This window comes from Perna viridis, chromosome 13 (assembly GCF_037379345.1).
Source record: "Perna viridis isolate PV_CMFRI_1.1 ecotype Kerala chromosome 13, ASM3737934v1, whole genome shotgun sequence".
In the NCBI taxonomy this organism is placed as follows: Eukaryota; Metazoa; Mollusca; class Bivalvia; order Mytilida; family Mytilidae; genus Perna; species Perna viridis.
In genome coordinates, this window is record NC_142457.1 from 36,515,972 (window position 1) to 36,532,197 (window position 16,226).

A 16,226-nucleotide genomic window follows, 5' to 3' on the forward strand; every position below is an offset into this window, starting at 1 on the left:
AAAATATATATATATATATATATAACAAAACAAAACAAACAAACAAAAAAAAAACCAAAAACAAAAAACAAAAATCAAACAAACAGATATTCCTATAATCCAATTTAAATAATTATTCGGAATGTCACATCATTTTCGCTGCCGCGCTCGTATCCAATACCATGCCGATTTATCACTCAAGCGTTTATATTTTCGTTTGTCATGTCGTGAATAATACCACTCATTTTGAATCAAAAAATCCAGGAGGAAGCGCAAAACAAACCTAGTTCATTTTTGGGCATTATCAATTGAGGATATCCAAATCTACGTGAAAACTGCTGCTAGAACTTTATCTAAATTACTTAAAATTTAGATATTGTCTGTTGAAGTGGAGAAATGTGATGGAAAACGGGAAAACGGCACTTTCGGATTAAAAATCTCAAGTAAAGTTCTAGCAGCAGTTTTTAGATAGTTTAATGTGCGTTTTAATGGCCTGTTAATTTTTTATGGTGCGTATTGGTCGGCTTCCTCCTGGACTTTTCATGTTTCTGATAATTCGCATTGCATTTTGTTCTTGTTTTTTTTGTTTTTGCCCAGGCCCAGGCCACTGATACAATGCGTATATTTGTAATTAGTATTACCGATAACTCGACATTGTGTTAAATTTCAGTCAACCCTGTTTTCTAAATATTTTCTCGTTTACATGTTATCTTTTAAATTTACACAAATAATGCCCTGTCATTGTTATCTACATTATGTTTTTTTCACATCCAATGAATCTTGAACAACAACTTTATTCAGAAAAACACTCAGCCGTAGTTCATGCTACGGAACAGGAGCGAATATATATATACAGTTTACAATGGAAACGAAATGAGTAGACAACAGACAATATTTTTAAATACACAAAAAACAAAATACACTAATTCATTGTCACACAAATGTATTGAAATTCAAAAGTACATTTAGCCTTATCATCACCGGAAATTATATCACGTGGTTTGTATTTTACAACACGTTTATAAAAGAAAGTCAAACTCTCATATAGGTTTAACGGATTAATGTGACAATATGTGTACTAGTATACAATTTAAAAAAATATATGTATATATGGGATTACTGTGTGCCTACAAAAGTTTTGCAACTTTTGCGATGAAGATAGAAAGGTTAGTCAATACATTTGTGTTACAATACATTATCATTCCATACAATTTATTAACATTCGGATTGGCTGTATAGTAACATGGAAAATACTTATTTCTAAGTTCGGTTACAAGATCATGATTGCACAAAGCAACATAATGAAACTCGTCCCCCAGACCTGTTCGACATAATGTGCAGACCCGTTCATGTTGTGGTGTTCCGTACCATCTTCCTTTTTCCATAGGAAATTTTAGGTTGCATGTTCGAAGCTTACATATAACTGTTCTGTGATATTTTTTGAGTCTCAGTAAGTATGGCTCGAGACGAAACTCAATTTTAAACTTCGAATAAAAATTTCCTCTGGACGAAGCATCAATATCAGAATACCATTTATGTATGAACTGGTCTTGTAAGATCTGTTTCATAAGAAGTTTAAGAAAATTGATATTAACATTCCCTTGTATATTCCAAATTTCACTACATCCAATATCATCAAAAATTGATTTTATGTAACATATCCATTTGAAAGATCGATCACTGTTTTCATACATATTGAACATAAGATTATACAATTTACCAGATAATTTATCTGTGCTATTTACAACTTTAAACCAGAAACATATCATTTTAAGCTTGATGCTGATTTCAATAGGGTATCGTCCTAACTCTCCATACACCATAAAATTTGGAGTAGATGAGCGGAGATTTAGGATTTTCTTGCAAAATTGAAGTTACTAATGAGTCAAATAATTTCAATTGCAAATCTATGGGAATACTTGTGTTATTTACCTTGTAATAAAGAGCATAAAGAGCTTTTTGTGCCTGCTCTACGAGTTTGTTTCTGGACTTATAAAAATTACCATTATAATTGAATATAAGACCCAGATATGTATACGAATCACATATTTCTATATTCTGCTCAAAAATATTAAAATGTACCCTTCTAGTAGATTTCCGCTTAGAAAAAAATATAATTTTTGTTTTTGAAACGTTCACAGTCAGCTTCCAAGTTGCACAATATTGTTCAAATACATCTAAAGCAGTTTGTAATTCCTCAGGTGTATCCGCAAAAATTACAGTGTAATCTGCATATAGAAGTATAAACAATTTAATATAAAATTCTATATTTTCTAAACTTTTTGTATCTAGATATTGTAAACTTGAAATAGAGTTTTCGGTAAAAAACTCTTCCAGATCGTTTAGATACAAGGCAAACAGAAATGGAGAGAGTTTTTCCCCTTGACGGACCCCTATTTCACATGGGAAATATTCTGTTTTAAGTTCTCCCATTTTAACACATGATTTAATATTAGTGTACATGTTCAAAATAACATTAAACACTTTCCCACTAATATTATTTTTTAATAATTTTTGAAATAATCCAACTCTCCAAACTGTGTCAAAAGCTTTCCTGAAATCAATGAAAGCACAGTACAATTTTTTACCTGATGAAAGATATAGAGAAATGAGGGAGTGAAGAATAAATATATTGTCCTGTGCACTATAACCTTTCCTGAAACCACCTTGAGAGTCAGATATAACTCGAAATTCATCTGACATCTTATTGAATCTAGTGTTTATCACAGAGGTAAACACTTTACCCAAGTTGGATGTAAGACAAATTGCTCTATAATTATCTAAATCATCCCAATCACCTTTGTTTTTGTATATGGGTTTAATAATTCCAGACAACCAAATATCAGGTATCAAGCCCGTATCTAAAACAATATTGAACAATTTTACATATATTGGCAACATATTGGCAATAGAACTTTTTATAAATTCATTGACAATTTCATCGTCACCTGACGCTTTACCATTTTTTAAAGATTTAATTGCCAACTTGATTTCATCTTCAGTAATTGGACAATCCAAAATGGCAATCACATCTTCATCAACATTAAAACCATCAGCATTAGGATCAAACTCCGTATCATCGTCATTTTTATTTAACGATTTAAAGTATTCGTACAATTGCTCAATAGTGATTTTATTATGAGCATTTGTTCCTCCTTTTCTTACTCGATTCAAAATTTTCCAAAGTTTTTTTGAATCTTACTTGGAGGTTAGACGTAAATCTTGTTCGAATCTGTGCTGATAATTTTTGTAACTCGTATTCATTTGCGATTTGTACTGTTTACTCGCATTTTTAAGAGCCTCCCGTTTTCTCTATTCTTAATAAAACTATACCGATTCCGTGCCTTATGAAATTTTGCACGTGATTCGGCACACTTTTTATGGAACCAAACTTTATGATTTTCTTTTTCGGTACTACGGCGCTTTGGTTTGCCAAATGAAGACAATGCCGATTTTTTAAACAAAGCAGCAATTTGACGGACAACTTCGTTTAAACTATCAACTGACACTTCACCTTGACCCTGTGACCGAATTTCTTCCAATTTTGTTTGTAACTCAGTTAGACATGTGACGTCATTATTAATCGATTCAATAAACCGGTTCTCCTTATAACTCACCCATCTAGGGACATGCGTAGGTGAGTCATAAGGTGGAGGCGTGGGATTTATAGTAACTGTGCGCACTGAAGCATTGAGACAAAACGTAATACAATTATGTACGTCAGAAAATAACGGATCAAAGTCATTCACATTAAAAAAACTAAACAATTCAAAACAATAAGAAGACAATAATACATAGTCAATTAATGAAACATTTTTACAAGTTTTAATACCGACTTGGTAGTCATTTCCTGGTAATCTACCATTACCTATATACAAATTATTTCTTTTACAAACTCAATCAATTTATACCCAAAATTATTTGAAGCTGACTGATCTGTAGAATACCTTTGTAAAGGAATATTATTTTGTACTAACACCTGATAATCATATACATAAAACAATAGGTCATCATCATCTACAATTTCATCTAATATTTCAAAGAGAGAGTCTTCTGGTATAACCACATCATTCAGAAGCTTAGTTTTAGCATTAAAATCACCAACAAGACAGACATTACAATATGTTTTACTGTTTAACACCAACATTTCATTAGAAGCATACTTAGTATTTTCAGGAGGTATATAAATTCCACCCAATAATAAATTTTTGTCAGTACTCAAAATTTCTGATTGGATTTCCACCCACTGAACAAAATCACAATTTGTAATATGAAATTTTAAAAAATCTTTTAGCCCTTCTCGATAAACAATTACAATTCCACCTGATTTCTTTACAAATTTCGACCTATATTTTGAAAAACATAAATAACCTTTTGGCAAATTGCCTTCAATATCATCATAACTATCAGTTTTTGTTTCTACAAAAATGAAAATGTCATTTGTCTTTATTAAATTACAAAATTCTGGACACAACAATTTGGACTTGAGCCCACAGACATTTAAACACGATACGTGTATGTTTTTTAACACATCACTACCAACGTTTACAGTTCGACTCCTGTTAGCGAGTTCCTAGCTGCCCCCAGCGGGAGGGGGGATGCGAAAGTCATCACGTTGGTTTTCGGGCTGACCAAAGAATTGCGGAGGTGGTTCCCTGGACACTTGAGTTGGAGGAGATATAGTAGGTTGTCTACTAGTAGATGGACGTTGATTGTCCATAGGAAATGCCTGTTCATTAAGGGGGTTGTTGACTAACTGGTTCCCAACGTACAGTTTATCCAATACTAATCGTACATTACGATTACCCTGCTGCTTAAGCTCAATCATTTTCGGGATAAGTTCTTTTCTCCTGTTGCTTATTTCAGTGGGGTATTGTTGGAAAACTGCAACGCCCCTTCTTCCTTTGAGTTTATCAATGGCAGCTGACCTTACCCGTTCATGGTCACTATACTTAGCAAACTTGGCTATAATGTTCCTGGGCTTTCTGTCAACCCTTTGTCTAAGCCTATGAACATTACAGAATTCAATATTTTGAGCATTGTCAATACCAAGTTCAGTATGTATAAAGTTTTTAACAACCTCTTCTGCATTTTCATTTTCAGGATCTCGGGACTCCTCAATGCCATTAAAAATGAGGTTATATTTCATTGAGTGAGCCTGCATTTGAAGAAGTTTTTCCTGTAGCATACCATTTTCAAATACAAGTTTATCTTTTTCAGTTTCTAAGCCAGACACCCTGTTTTCAACTAAATTATAATGGAATTCCTCATTAGTTAATCTATCTGATTGCTGTTTTAAATCATGCCTTATATCTTTTATTTCACAGTTTATTTTGGTAAAATGTGATTCCATAGCTGACACTCTAGCAATAAGTTCGTCTAGCTTATCAAGTTTATTCAACCTTGTATTCATGAAGTTTATGGTTTCTAGAATTGTTTGTAGTGTGGAACTATCACATGTAGATATGGGTTGCTGATGAGTAGGTTGTGGAACTTGAAGAGAGTTATGTATAGGCAAACTTGGGCCTGGCAGATGTTGAGTCATGTTGAACATGGGTGTAGTAGAAAAATTGCTTATAGGTGTGCTATGTTGCTGTTGTTGAATGGAGGGATGAAAAATGGTTGGATTGGTACTTCTAACACCGTAAATAGACTCATTTGCATTCGCAATGACTTGAGATAGCTCGGGTGAACTAATGTTTACATTCGGTATGGGCGCCGCCATATTGCTATCGGGTGGGGTCTGAGTACTTTTTGATTTCCTTTTTCTCTTACGTGTCATAGAATAAATCCACAAAAATGTCTCATTTGATATTCATATTGGTAACAAAAGCACATGATGTTATAAGATAATAGATATCTAACCAAAAAAGTCTGATATATAAAACATATTGACGGAGCTCTAACTCGTCCGTCCACTCACTTCGCCTCCATTTCTTGTCAGATACTTAAGTGATAACATATTTTGTAGTCAATTTTCTTGTATAATAACTTTATTGATTTATCTCTTTCTTTATTATTATTTTTTTTTCTTTTATGAAAAAATATCCGGATGCTATTATCATTTTGAAAATAGTTCAAACAACCTTTTATCTTCACATTTTTACCTAAAAATTATTCTTTTCATGTTTTTTATAAACAATATTTTCTTTTTGCTTTCAATGAAACACATAAATAAACAATTGTACGTCTTTCTTTGCGCTGGTCGACTAGTCATTTGTTGTCGCTTTTTGACACCTCTTGTCGCCAATTAGTGAGACCCGCAGACATACGTCATAATTGGAACAGAAACAGCGTCTGTCTGAAACAAGGTCCAGGAGCACCGCTAATTTAAATCCCTGATGTATTGCATGTCTGTAAGTCATATAAACGTTTGTCCCCCACTAACTCTGTTGATTTTCAAACTTCGTATTTACGGTTGTCTGAATATAGCTGAAATATTGCTGCTCGGACGTTAAACCCCTCTGAATATAGCTGAAATATTGCTGCTCGGACGTTAAACCCCAACAACCAAACAATCGTATTTACGGCGGTTTTGCCAAATCAAGACATGACAGTACTTAAATGTAAGATTCCCGAGAGGTTTAAACTGTGTAATCACAACTGAGGATTTTCTTGTTACGAAAAACAGGGGCTTAATATACATGTACGTTACCAAGGTCAGGTCAAGAAGCGTAGTATTTTGACCACCCGCTCCATGAGAGTTAACCCACTATATGATTATGAATACTAATCAAGGTACCCAAGATTCTAGCGGTAATCAAAAGACCAGACATACACAACAAAGAACATAAAGTAACTAAAAATCATACATACAAAGTAACAAAATTTAATTAGCAACTCGAACTCCACTAAAAATAGGAGCATGGACCAGGTGCACTGGTAGGTTTAGCGTCCTCTGCTTTGCTCAGAAAAAGTCAAGTCCGGAGTAGTGGAAAGAGGAAAGGTTTATATAAACTCATTCTAAAGTCGATAAAAAGAATTTGATAACAAGCTTAATCCACCACCAACGAAACAAAGCAAATATCCCCAGTGCCAAATCACAAAATAATAGTTCCAAGCTACGTTTCGCAGCTTAGCTGTATGTAACTGATTTTAACCTGAGTCCCATGTAATCATAACTGGATTAGTTTTTGAAATGAAGAACAGGGCCTTAATATACATGTATGTAACCAAAGTCAGGTCTAGAGGCTTAGTATTTTGATCACTAGTTTGGGGTAAAACTAGATATGATAATGTAACCCCACTACACTACGCTCCGTGATGGGTAACACACTGTATGTAAGGTCTAAACTCATTCAAAAGTCGATAAAAAAATGGCAACAAGATTAATCCCTTTACGGATTCGGCGCTGGAGATATATTTTTTTTGCTTTGACCACCACCGTCAAAACAATAAATATCCCAAGTGCCAAATCTCAAAAGGGATTATACTAAGCTAGATACGTAACTGATTTTAAGAAAAGAAAAAAACAATAAATCCTATAGTTCTCTGTTTATTTATATTACAGAAACATGGCATCTGAAAGCTGCAGCCTCTGTCAGTAACTAGAAAAGACCAGTATTTCTGAAGCATGGTGTCCACAATGTAAGGATTCCCTCTGTTCAACATGTAGTGAGCTGCATAGAGTGCAAAAAGCAACAAGGGACCACAGCACCATACCTTATGAAGATTACCTAAAATTACCATCTTTTATCCACAAAGTTCACCTTGACTGTGAAGAACACAAGCACAAATATCAATTTTACTGTAGGTCTCACGATTGCGTTGTCTGTTATAAGTGTTTATTGCAATATCATAAAAAATGTGAGGACACTCTCCCTATAGATGATGTGATCCACAATGTAAAATCTTCAGCCATTTTCGAAGATGTTTGGATATCATTAAAAAAGACTCATCAAACTTTTTCGACAGCGATCACGGAAAGAGAAGAAAATGTGAAAATATTGAAAACAAAGAAGGAAGAATTATCAACAAATATAAAAAGAAGAACACAAAGTCTTATTGATCAAATAAAGAAACTAGAAAACAAAACACTATCAGAGTTAGAGTCAGTTGTAAATGAAAATGTAAATGAAATCAAAGCCACCACAAAAATCCTGGAATCAAATAAAAGAAAACTTGGTGAATTATTGGGACAGGAGGAACTCATTAAGAACCACGCATCAAATTTCCAAACATTCATCGCAACAAAACATATGGACAAAAAAGTTCAAGAATCAGAAGAAATCTTACACAAATTATCTGAAGAAGGAGCCATGGATAATACAGACATAGAAATGAATGAAAACATCACAGCAGACGACACAATTTTTGGAATAAAAACTCTGTGTGACATTAAAGTATCAAAAGAAAAAAATACAACCTCCATAGACATAAACAAACCAAACATGGGTCAGGCAGAGGTGAAGACAAGATTCCCCAGACAACTGACACTTAAACAACAGTTTACAGTAGATCAAGGTTGGTGTCGTGGTTGTTGTACGCTGCCTAATGGACTCCTGGTGTTGACTGATGGGTTCAATGGTGTAGTAAACATACTACACAGTAATGGTCAACACAAATCATCAGTCAGATTTAATGGAGGAAGAGGAGCAGTATGTGATGTAACAGTTATCAATGAGAACCATGTTGCTGTTTCTAATCCTCGCCATAAAACAATCTCCATTATAGATGTAGACAGGAGTAAAATCATTAAAACACTTCAGATAAAGAGTAAAGTCAGTGGAATTACACATAGTGATGGACATTTATACTTCTGTGTACCTGAGGTAGGAATCCGAAAAATTAATATAGATACAGAAAAAATAGACAAACTCCATGATGACCAGACTGTTAGTGGTTCATATATAGACACAGATGGCAACAGAATATGTTATACCTGTCCTTACAACAACAACACAGTTACTGTCCTGGATTCTGATCTCAGAGTTATCTTTACATTCAAGGATCACAATACAATGTCATGGCCTTATGGAATATCAATGGATGAACAGCAGAATGTTTTTGTGTGTGATTATGACAAACATAATTTATTACTAATTTCAAGGGATGGAGATAAACATGAAGTTGTAGTCAGTGGAGGTGATGGGTTGTGTCTCCCTCAGTGTGTACATTATGATAAAGTGACCCATCTCCTCACTGTTGTTGATGGGAACAAGGTGGTCAGGATATTTACTGTATATTGACTTTTGATGGAGAATCAAAACTGAGATAAACAAATTATTGAGATTAATTCGATTTCAAGGTAAGAAAACATGTTTTATTGTTTACATGTAGGCTTTGTTTATCTTAATAAATTTTAATAATATCAGACATTTCTATCTTTTTCTTAATTGTCAGATATAAATAAACAAACATTTGTTCATGTGATAATTAACTTGATTAAAAGAAAAGAAACACCTTTTATTTTTTGGGGCTCCATTTTCAGAAATCTTAACAATATCTGACAGAATTTTTACTTTTATTCTGGTATAAGATTACAAAAATATGATCATTATTAACTTATTAAAAAAATCTTTCAAAAAGTACAGAAATTGCATATTGAGTACAGTGTTAAATGAATGATTTTTTTTTAAAATTATTTCCTTTTTTTTTATCAGTCAGTTTTGGTCTTCATCAAGATAGTCAAATACATGACATGTATACTCGAATTCACCTCAGCCAGTTTGCAGTTTTTTTTAATTATCTTAAGTTACTCATAAGTTCCTTTAAAAAAATGCCATTTTATTTATGTCGTTCTGTACTACAATTTTCATGCAACTATTTCTCGTCCTTACCTCTACGATTAAAACAATTCGAAATTTATTTTTCCTACGAGAATTTTGCACTGAACGTATTGTTTTTCGCCATCTTGTTTCTGTGGATATTTTGAGATGTTCCCTATTACCTTACAATTGAAGAGCTGAAATACTATGATTTCCCGCCATATTTATGGTTCCATGCTGATTCAATACTTAATGTGGTAAGTCTCGTATTAAGTACCAGTTATAGCATTTTTGTGCTTTTTTTCTTTTATTAAAGGTAAAGACAAAATGGATGAACACCAGAATGTTTTTGTGTGTGATTATAACAAACATAATTTATTACTAATTTCAAGGGATGGAGATAAACATGAAGTTGTAGTCAGTAGAGGTGATGGGTTGTATTACCCTCAGTGTGTACATTATGATAAAGTGACCCATCTCCTCACTGTTGTTGATATGAAAAAGGTGGTCAGGATGTTTACTGTATATTGACTTCTGATGGAGAATCAAAACTGAGATAAACAAATTATTGAGATTAATTCGATTTCAAGGTAAGAAAACATGTTTTATTTTTTACATGTAGGCTTTGTTTATCTTAATAAATTTTAATAATATCAGACATTTCTACCCTTTTTCTTAATTGTCAGACAAAAATAACATACATTTGTTCATGTGATAATTAACTGGATTAAAAGAAAAGAAATACCTTTTATTTTTTGGGGCTTCATTTCTTATTAAAAAATCTTTCAAAAAGTACAGAAATTGCATATTGAGTACAGTGTTAAATGAATGATTTTTTTTAAAAAATTATTTCCTTTTTTTTATCAGTCAGTTTTGGTCTTCATCAAGATAGTCAAATACATGACATGTATAATCGAATTCACCTCAGCCAGTTTGCAGTTTTTTTTTTTATTATCTTTTAAGTTACTCATAAGTTTCCTTTAATAAATTTGCCATTTTATTTATGTCGTTCTGTACTACAATTTTCATACAATTATTTCTCGTCCTTACCTCTAAGATTGACAAAATTCGAAATTTATTTTTCCTACGAGAGTTTTGCACTGAACGTATTGTTTATCCGCCATCTTGTTTCTATGGATATTTTGAGATGTTCCCTATTACCACACAATTGAGGAGCTGAAATACCATGATTTCCCGCCATATTTCTGGTTCCCTGCTGATTCAATACTTTATGTGGTAAGTCTCATATGAAGTACCAGTTGTAGCATTTTTATTCGGAACTTCTGCTTTTTTCTTTTACTAAAGGTAAAGAGCAGAAAAAGTAATTTTAATAATATCAGACATTTCCACCTTTTTCTTAATTGTCAGACATAAATAAACATATTTGTTCATATGATAATTAACTTGATAAAAAGAAAAGATACATGATTTAATTTTTGGACTTCATTTTCAAAAATCTTAACAATATTTGACAGAACTTTCTACTTTTATCTTGGCATAAGATTTACAGAAATATGATAATTATTAACTTATTAAAAAATGTTTCAAATAGTACAGAAATTTCATATATGTATTTCATAAATTTAATTTATATTTTTTTATCAATCAGAGTTGGTCTTCATCAAGATTGTCAAATACATGTACATGTATTTACATGTAGATGTGTCATCATTGAAAATAATGCCTTTTGTTGTATATATTTGCATTTTCATGTTTCTAAATATATGAAATGTTCTCCTTTGAAAACTGAAAATAATTAAAATCAAAAATTTTAATACTAGTATTACTTTGTGTAAATATCTAACACCATACATGTACCACATCAAGATATGAATGTGGTAAAAGATAAGTACATGTACATGTATAAGTGATTTATTCATACCCAGTATTTACATGTAGGCCTTTAAAAATAAATTTCTTTAAAACAGTAATTAAAAAAAGTACAGTCATGTAATGTACATGTAGCATTTTTTTAGTCATGATTTGAATTCATTTAATATAATTTTTTTGGCAACATGTGATATCCTTATAAGTCTTCATTGCTTCAACTAAAATGAACATATTTTTTTTAAAAGTTTGATTTATTTCATAACTGTTATTGTGTTTTTTTCTTGAAATATTAATTACATGTATATTATTGAAAGATACTACTAAGGACATTAAATTAACCACAACAGTGATTACATGTACTTGCAAATGCAATGATAAATAGAAATATCTTCAATTTATAGATTCACATGTAGGTACATGTACAGCTACATGTATAAAATGTTGATTTTTAAGTCAGTTGTTGTAAATATATATATGTACATGTATGTGTATTTGATTTTATATATTTAGCACTAACGGGGTGGATGGAGAAATTATGAAAAAGGGGAGGGGTGCCAGGTTATTATTTGCTCAATAAGGTCCATAGGTTGTAAAAATTAAAAATTATTCAAAGGGGGATTACACCCTGCACCCACCACTGTAATTATGTTAACACCTATACCTGTATTTTATAATTGGTTCAAATCTAATGTATGATTCATGTGAGGAACAATGCCAGTTTGTATTTTTATGACTAATAAGATTATAACATGTACATGTAGTTTGAATGGTGCATTTATAATGATTTAGTGTTTTTTTTCTCTTGATGGACTGAGACAATATTAATTTATTAAACAAATTCAGATTTAGAGATAAATAAAATATGTTTAATCTATAATGATTTAATTAATCAGAAATCTTCATAAAAATATCAGAAATTTTTCTCTTTTTATCTAAGAACAATGTTTTAATTTACTGACTTAATTATCTTTAATACATTTTTACTTTTTTATTTACATAAATGTAATACATTTTGTAATTAACGTAATAAAAAATCTTTAAAAGAAATGATACTAAATTAGTTTATTTAGTAAAATAATTGATTTTTTGGAAATTATTTTATATTTCTTTATAAATAAGTCTTGGTCTTCATCAAGTTTTTTTTTTTTCTAATACATGTACATGTATCTAGATGTGTCATCAGTGAAAATCTGTTCACTTCATTGTTTTTGTACCTGTTTATAGTTGTATTTATCATTTTCATGTTTCTATCTTTGATTTAGTCGTACTCAAATGATTTAAAAAATATTTATTTGTTATTTGTCATGAATATCATATATATATATACATGTATATTCTTTTAAAAGTCTCTTTAAAACAATGAATATTTTAGGCACTGTAAACAAATAGTTATAACTTATTGTAGTTATAAATATTATGAATGCATGTACATGTATGCATCCTTTTAATGACTCTTAAAAAACAATACTTTCAAATATTAAAATGAAACTGTAAAAGAAGTAGTATGTAAAAACATGTATTATACTTTATTTTTATTTTTATCCAGGATTTGAATTGTTATACAAGACATTTCACCTTCAACTTTGACAACTGATATCCTTGTACATGTATATTCATGTCAAATTTCATTTAAAAAAATTAAATACATTTCTTCATGTACTGTACATTTATAAATCCTTCTGAAGTTACATGTATACTCATTTTTTATTCTTGAAATTTGAAATATTTTTGACTTAAAGTAAATAAACTGGAAATCACATGCATTTTCACTAATTGTAAATGCATGGAGATTTCTTCAATACTTACCATGTGTACAGTACATCATCTATGTTTAAATGTAATTTTTATCAATATATAAATGTACATGGCATGAATAGAATGCACATTCATTCATTTACAATATTTGTTTATTTTTTTTATTTTGTTTGATTTTTTTTTTTTTTTTTTTTTTTTTTGTATAAATATATATATATATGTGTGTGTGTTTCATTTTCTTGTGTATGTACTTACAGGGTTGGATTGAGAAATTTAAAAAGGGGGTCCCGAAAGGGCACTCAGGTCAGTATTTGCTCATTGGATATTTTTAATGAAGATATATGTGACACAAATTTTCCATCACCCCATGAACCCCCTGGGTATCCACTGTAAGTATGTTTACATCAATTATTCATAGTTCAATTCCACCAAACCAAAGTCTGACAATTGAATAGGAAATATCAAGTGACTTGTTAAAAAGGTCAGTTAGGATTTTCCCTGAGATGAATAAAGCCAGTTTTTATTTTAGAACTAATGAGGCCTAACCATATGGAATTACATGTACATGTACATTGAACGGTAGAATGATTTATAATTTATCTTCTGAAACACTAAGAACAATATTCGTGTATCTACATGTAGATGGCCAAGGCATGGTGGAAGTTGGTTTTAAACACTTAGTGAATGTGGATTTTCCGATAATGGGCGAATCCAACATATGTCATGATCAATATGGATATTAATGACAAACCTAATATTTTATGTCCATCAAAGAAGTGACACATTCCAATACATTCTGTGGAATATATATTCATCTTCAGGACGCTGTCAACATGGACTCGTTCAAGAGGCTTTGTCGATTCACGGAGTCTTTAATTATGTGCTCTGCCAATATGGATTATCGCATGAAAGGCAGACTATTTGGATTCTTTTTTTTAAGATGGAATTATTTTCTCTAGTGAGAACTTCTGTTTATGTAGAATTAAGCTATGAAAGGTTTTTCATGTATTATACATTGTGTCTTGATTATTTGTTTGAACTTGCACTTCAGCATGTTGAATTAATAACACTTATAAAATACATGTACATGTAGTGTTCATTTGTAATTATTCATTCAGTTGTAGATAATTCCAAATTTAAAAACATTATTGGTAATTGGCTAAATTGGAAAAAATTGTTATGAGGCAAAACAAATATATGTCAATATTACTTGTTTTTTTTATTTTAACACCACATCACAGTGCACTTGAAAAGCAAAGCATTTTGGTAAGGTGATTTATAATCTTAATGAAATGCACACAAAATGAACATTTCAAGGGCAGCTAATTCTGTCAAAAATTTATTGTTTCTTACATTTTCTTAAAAAAATATTCTAAACAAATCTATTGATGTAGAGATCAAAGTATAATCTTTTCAAATACAGAAAGTATCCTTGAGTAAAATTATTTTTTCATATTTGTGGGCTATGGACATGCATTTTACCTGATTTAAAACTTATTTAATTATTTAGTTTCAATACAGATCCAGTCCAATAATATTAATTAGTTAGATTTTGTTTCTGAGAATATACGAGTTTGAATCATCAAGTTGTTTTTATATAGTGGGAACTTATGCTGTTAAATATGCTTTCAATTCAAAATTACTGTGAAACATTATAAAGCCATTGCAGTCCTCCATAATAAGTCTGATTTTATTCAACTTTAGAAGAGAAGAGTTATTGTTCCTGAATTGTGTCAAGTATCCAGAATTTTACTTCTAATCCAAGCACATTTGAGATTTTTTGTGTAAATTGTCTTGTAATAGTATTCAGACTGCTGGTGTAAAAAAAAATAAAACATATATTACGAAAATCTCTTTTTTGTTTGCCCTTAAGGGCTAGTTTTAATGTACTGGCCTGTCTCTGGCCATTTTCTGAAGATATTCCCATGATGGGGTTAATTTTGCGCATTTCAAACACAATGATATGACGCCATGTAATCTATGCTTGGCTGTAACTCTAGTGTCCATGGAAGGGCTGTTAAAGTGTGGTCTTGTTGATGATTTCTCAAGATGTGTCCAATTTATCGCTACCATCTGATGATGATATGTTTCACGTCTTCCTGATTGTATCTGCTAAAGAGGTCATACCTTCCAGAAGGTATCTACTAAGGACATCCATGATGGAGGCCTTATTTAAGAGGGTTCCAGTCGATTTCACTAGTATTAATTAACATTTTAAACAAGAAAAGTTTGAAATAGATGATTAACTGCGGTGGAATAATGGTATCACGCTGTCGTCAGTTCGTCATTGTCGTCTGCCGTCGAATAATAGTATCATAATGTCGTCAGTTTCTTTATTTTCGTCTGTGGTGGAATAATGGTATCATGTTACAGTCAGTTTCATCATTGTTGACTGCGATGAAATAATTGTATCTCGCTTTCGTCAGTTTTGTCATTGTTGTCCGCGGTGGAATAATGGTATCATGCTATCGTCAGTTTCTTTATTGTTGACTGCAGTGGACTAATGGTATCATGTTGTTGTCATTGTTGTCTGCGGTGGAATAATGGTATCATGCTATCGTCAGTTTCTTCATTGTTGACTGCTGTGGACTAATGGTATCATGCTGTCGTCAGTTTCGTCTTTGTTGCCTGCGATGGACTAATGGTATCATGCTGTTGTCATTGTCGTCTGCAGTGGAATAATGGTATCATGATGTCGTCAGTTTCATCATTGTTGTCTGTGGTGGAATAATGGTTTAAGCTGTGGTCAGTTTCGTCATTGTTGTCTGTGGTGGAATAATGGTACTACGCTCTCATCAGTGTCGTCAATGTCGTCTGCGGTGGAGTAATGGTATCATGCTTGTCATCAGTTCATCCTTGTCGTCTGTAGTGGAATAATGGTATCGTGCTGTCTTCAGTTTCGTCATTGTTTTCTGTAGTGGAATAATGGTATCATGCTATAGTTAGTTTCGTTAT

General features: G+C 31.7%; 1 protein-coding gene across 1 annotated transcript; it reads left to right on the forward strand.

The window, feature by feature from the left end:
- The first annotated feature begins 7,480 nt into the window (after nt 1–7,480).
- On the forward strand, nt 7,481–15,121 carry LOC148600657 (uncharacterized). The gene has a single exon (XM_088557508.1). The coding sequence runs from the start codon at nt 8,178–8,180 to the stop codon at nt 9,165–9,167; it is 990 nt and encodes a 329-aa protein (XP_088413634.1). The 5' UTR covers nt 7,481–8,177; the 3' UTR covers nt 9,168–15,121.
- Nucleotides 15,122–16,226: the final 1,105 nt, after the last annotated feature.

What these genes read in the sequence shown, in the direction of transcription:
- LOC148600657 (XM_088557508.1), top strand. Translation starts at nt 8,178, where the DNA reads ATGGACAAAAAAGTTCAAGAATCAGAAGAAATCTTACACAAATTATCT.